At 52.6% G+C, this 2,500-nt stretch overlaps 1 protein-coding gene across 1 annotated transcript in view; it reads right to left on the reverse strand.

Annotated features, from left to right (window-relative positions):
- Positions 1–2,500, reverse strand: part of LOC143282342 (uncharacterized) — a 12,026-nt gene that overhangs the window by 5,390 nt on the left and 4,136 nt on the right. Inside the window, exon 3 of the mRNA XM_076587949.1 lies at positions 2,159–2,246. Coding sequence (XP_076444064.1) covers positions 2,159–2,246 — 88 coding nt within the window. The remainder of the gene's footprint in view (positions 1–2,158; positions 2,247–2,500) is intronic.

Raw genomic sequence — 2,500 nt, forward strand, 5'->3', positions numbered from 1 at the left:
CTCTCTCTCTCACACACACACACACATATGCACACACACACACACGCACACATAATTATACACACACACACACACACACACACACACACACACACACACACACACACACACACACAACCACCACCACCACCACCACCACAACAACACCACCACACCACACCACACCACATCACACCACACCACACCACACCACACCACATCACACCACACCACACCACATCACATCACATCCGCAATTTTCACTGGTTGCGAGTGTTACATTAAGATATGCCTCAGCCGGCACCGGGATAAGAGGGAGAGAGGGTGTGATGGAGGGGGAGAGAAAGAGACAGACAGACAGGCAGGCAGGCAGAGACAGAGACGTTTGCAGAGACAGAACCAAAGACTAAGAGAGAAAGAGAGACACAGACAGAGATAAGCTATACATCTACATAGGAAACAGACACAGCACCAAACACGCAACATTGTGTGGCAAGAGAGACAGAGACAGACAGACAGACAGACAGAGACAGAGACGTTTGCATAGACAGAACCAAAGACTAAGAGAGAAAGAGAGACACAGACAGAGATAAGCTATACATCTACATAGGAAACAGACACAGCACCAAACACGCAACACTGTGTGGCAAGAGAGACAGACAGACAGAGACGTTTGCATATAGTAGACAGAACCAAAGACTAAGACAGAGAGACAGAGACACAGACACAGACAGAGATAAGCTATACATCTACATTGGAAACAGACACAGCACCACACATGCAACATTGTGTGGCAAGAGAGACAGACAGACAGAGACATTTGCATAGACAGAACCAAAGACTAAGACAGAGACAGAGACACAGACAGAGATAAGCTATACATCTACACTGGAAACAGACACAGCACCACACATGCAACACTGTGTGGCAAGAGAGACAGACAGACTGACAGACAGACAGACAGACAGAAGCAGAGAGAGAGAGGATGAATGTGAATGAGTGCTGGAGTGGTTTGGCTGCCTGTCTGTACGGGTCTATGCATGCAATAATTAAATTCTTTCTTTTTCATATTTTAAGCGGAACATTTCCAACAGCTAAGTTCCAGAAAGCGGGGGATAAGCGGAAGATTAGTGGAGTGGTGGCCCCTGGTGGTAACGCGTCTGCCCAGGAAGCGAGAGAATCTGAGCGCACTGGTTCGAATCCCCACCGTCGCCAGTATTTTCTCCCGGCCCTCCTCCACTAGACCTTGAGTGGTGGTCTAGACGCTAGTCATTCGGATGAGACGATAAACCGATGTCCCGCGTGCAGCATGCACTTTGCGCACGTAAAATGAAGAACCCTCGGAAATAAAATGGGCTGTTCAAAGGAAAATTCCGTAGAAAAATCCACTTGGATAGGAAAACAAATTAAATTGCAGGCAGAAAAGAAAAGGGGTGGGGGGGTGGCGTTCTCACTGTAGCGACATGCTTTCCCTGAGGAGAGCAGCCCGAATTTCACACAGAGAAAATCTGTTGTGACAAAAGGTTAATAGTTTTACCGTGAATGCAATGCATCACAATACAGTACAATACAACACAACACGGCACAATATGAACACAATAGACAATACAATACAAGGTTTCCAGCACCAAATTTCCAGAAGGCGGGGAAAAGAAGAAAGATTTCTAGCAGCTAAGTTCCAGCGGGTTGTGTGTGTGTGTGTGTGGGGGGGGGAGCTGAGAGGGGTGGGGAAGAATCCACAGGGAGGGGGGGGGAGGGAGCTGAGAGGGGTGGGGAAGAATCCACGGGGAGGGGGGGGGGAGGGAGCTGAGAGGGGTGGGGAAGAATCCACGGGGAGGGGGGGGGGGTGGAGCTGAGAGGGGTGGGGAAGAATCCACGGGGAGGGGGGGGGAGGGAGCTGAGAGGGGGGGGAAGAATCCACGGGGAGGGAGGGAGGGGGGCTGAGAGGGGTGGGGAAGAATCCACGGGGAGGGAGGGGGGAGGGAGCTGAGAGGGGTGGGGAAGAATCCACGGGGAGGGAGGGGGGAGGGAGCTGAGAGGGGTGGGGAAGAATCCACGGGGAGGGGGGAGGGGGGTGAGGGAGCTGAGAGGGGTGGGGAAGAATCCACGGGGGGGTGGGGGGGGGGGCAGAAAAAGACTGACCACACACTGCCCATGACCCCAGTCGCCCCAACCTCACCTCTCTGCTCACGGAATGCAGCCTCTTCTTCAAGCGGTGGATGCGGCCGTTACAGTTCTGGATGTACTTCCTCAGGAGGTTGAACTTTCTGCCCACCACCACCACCACCACCACCACAACAACACACCAGAGATGTTGGTTCATTGGAAAAGACGGTGGGGGTGGGGGTGGGGACGGGGTGGGGGGTGGAGACGTGACAGCACAAAGCACAGATAATCATCTGAACGTGAAACCAGGCGAATTATATCCATGTATACAGCAGTTAGTATTTCCGACCCACAGATATAGGGCTGGGGGAGGGAGGAGGAGGAGGGAGGAGGAGGGAGGGGAGGGGGGGTCTCC

The sequence above is a fragment of the Babylonia areolata genome, chromosome 5 (assembly GCF_041734735.1).
Source record: "Babylonia areolata isolate BAREFJ2019XMU chromosome 5, ASM4173473v1, whole genome shotgun sequence".
In the NCBI taxonomy this organism is placed as follows: domain Eukaryota; kingdom Metazoa; phylum Mollusca; class Gastropoda; order Neogastropoda; family Buccinidae; genus Babylonia; species Babylonia areolata.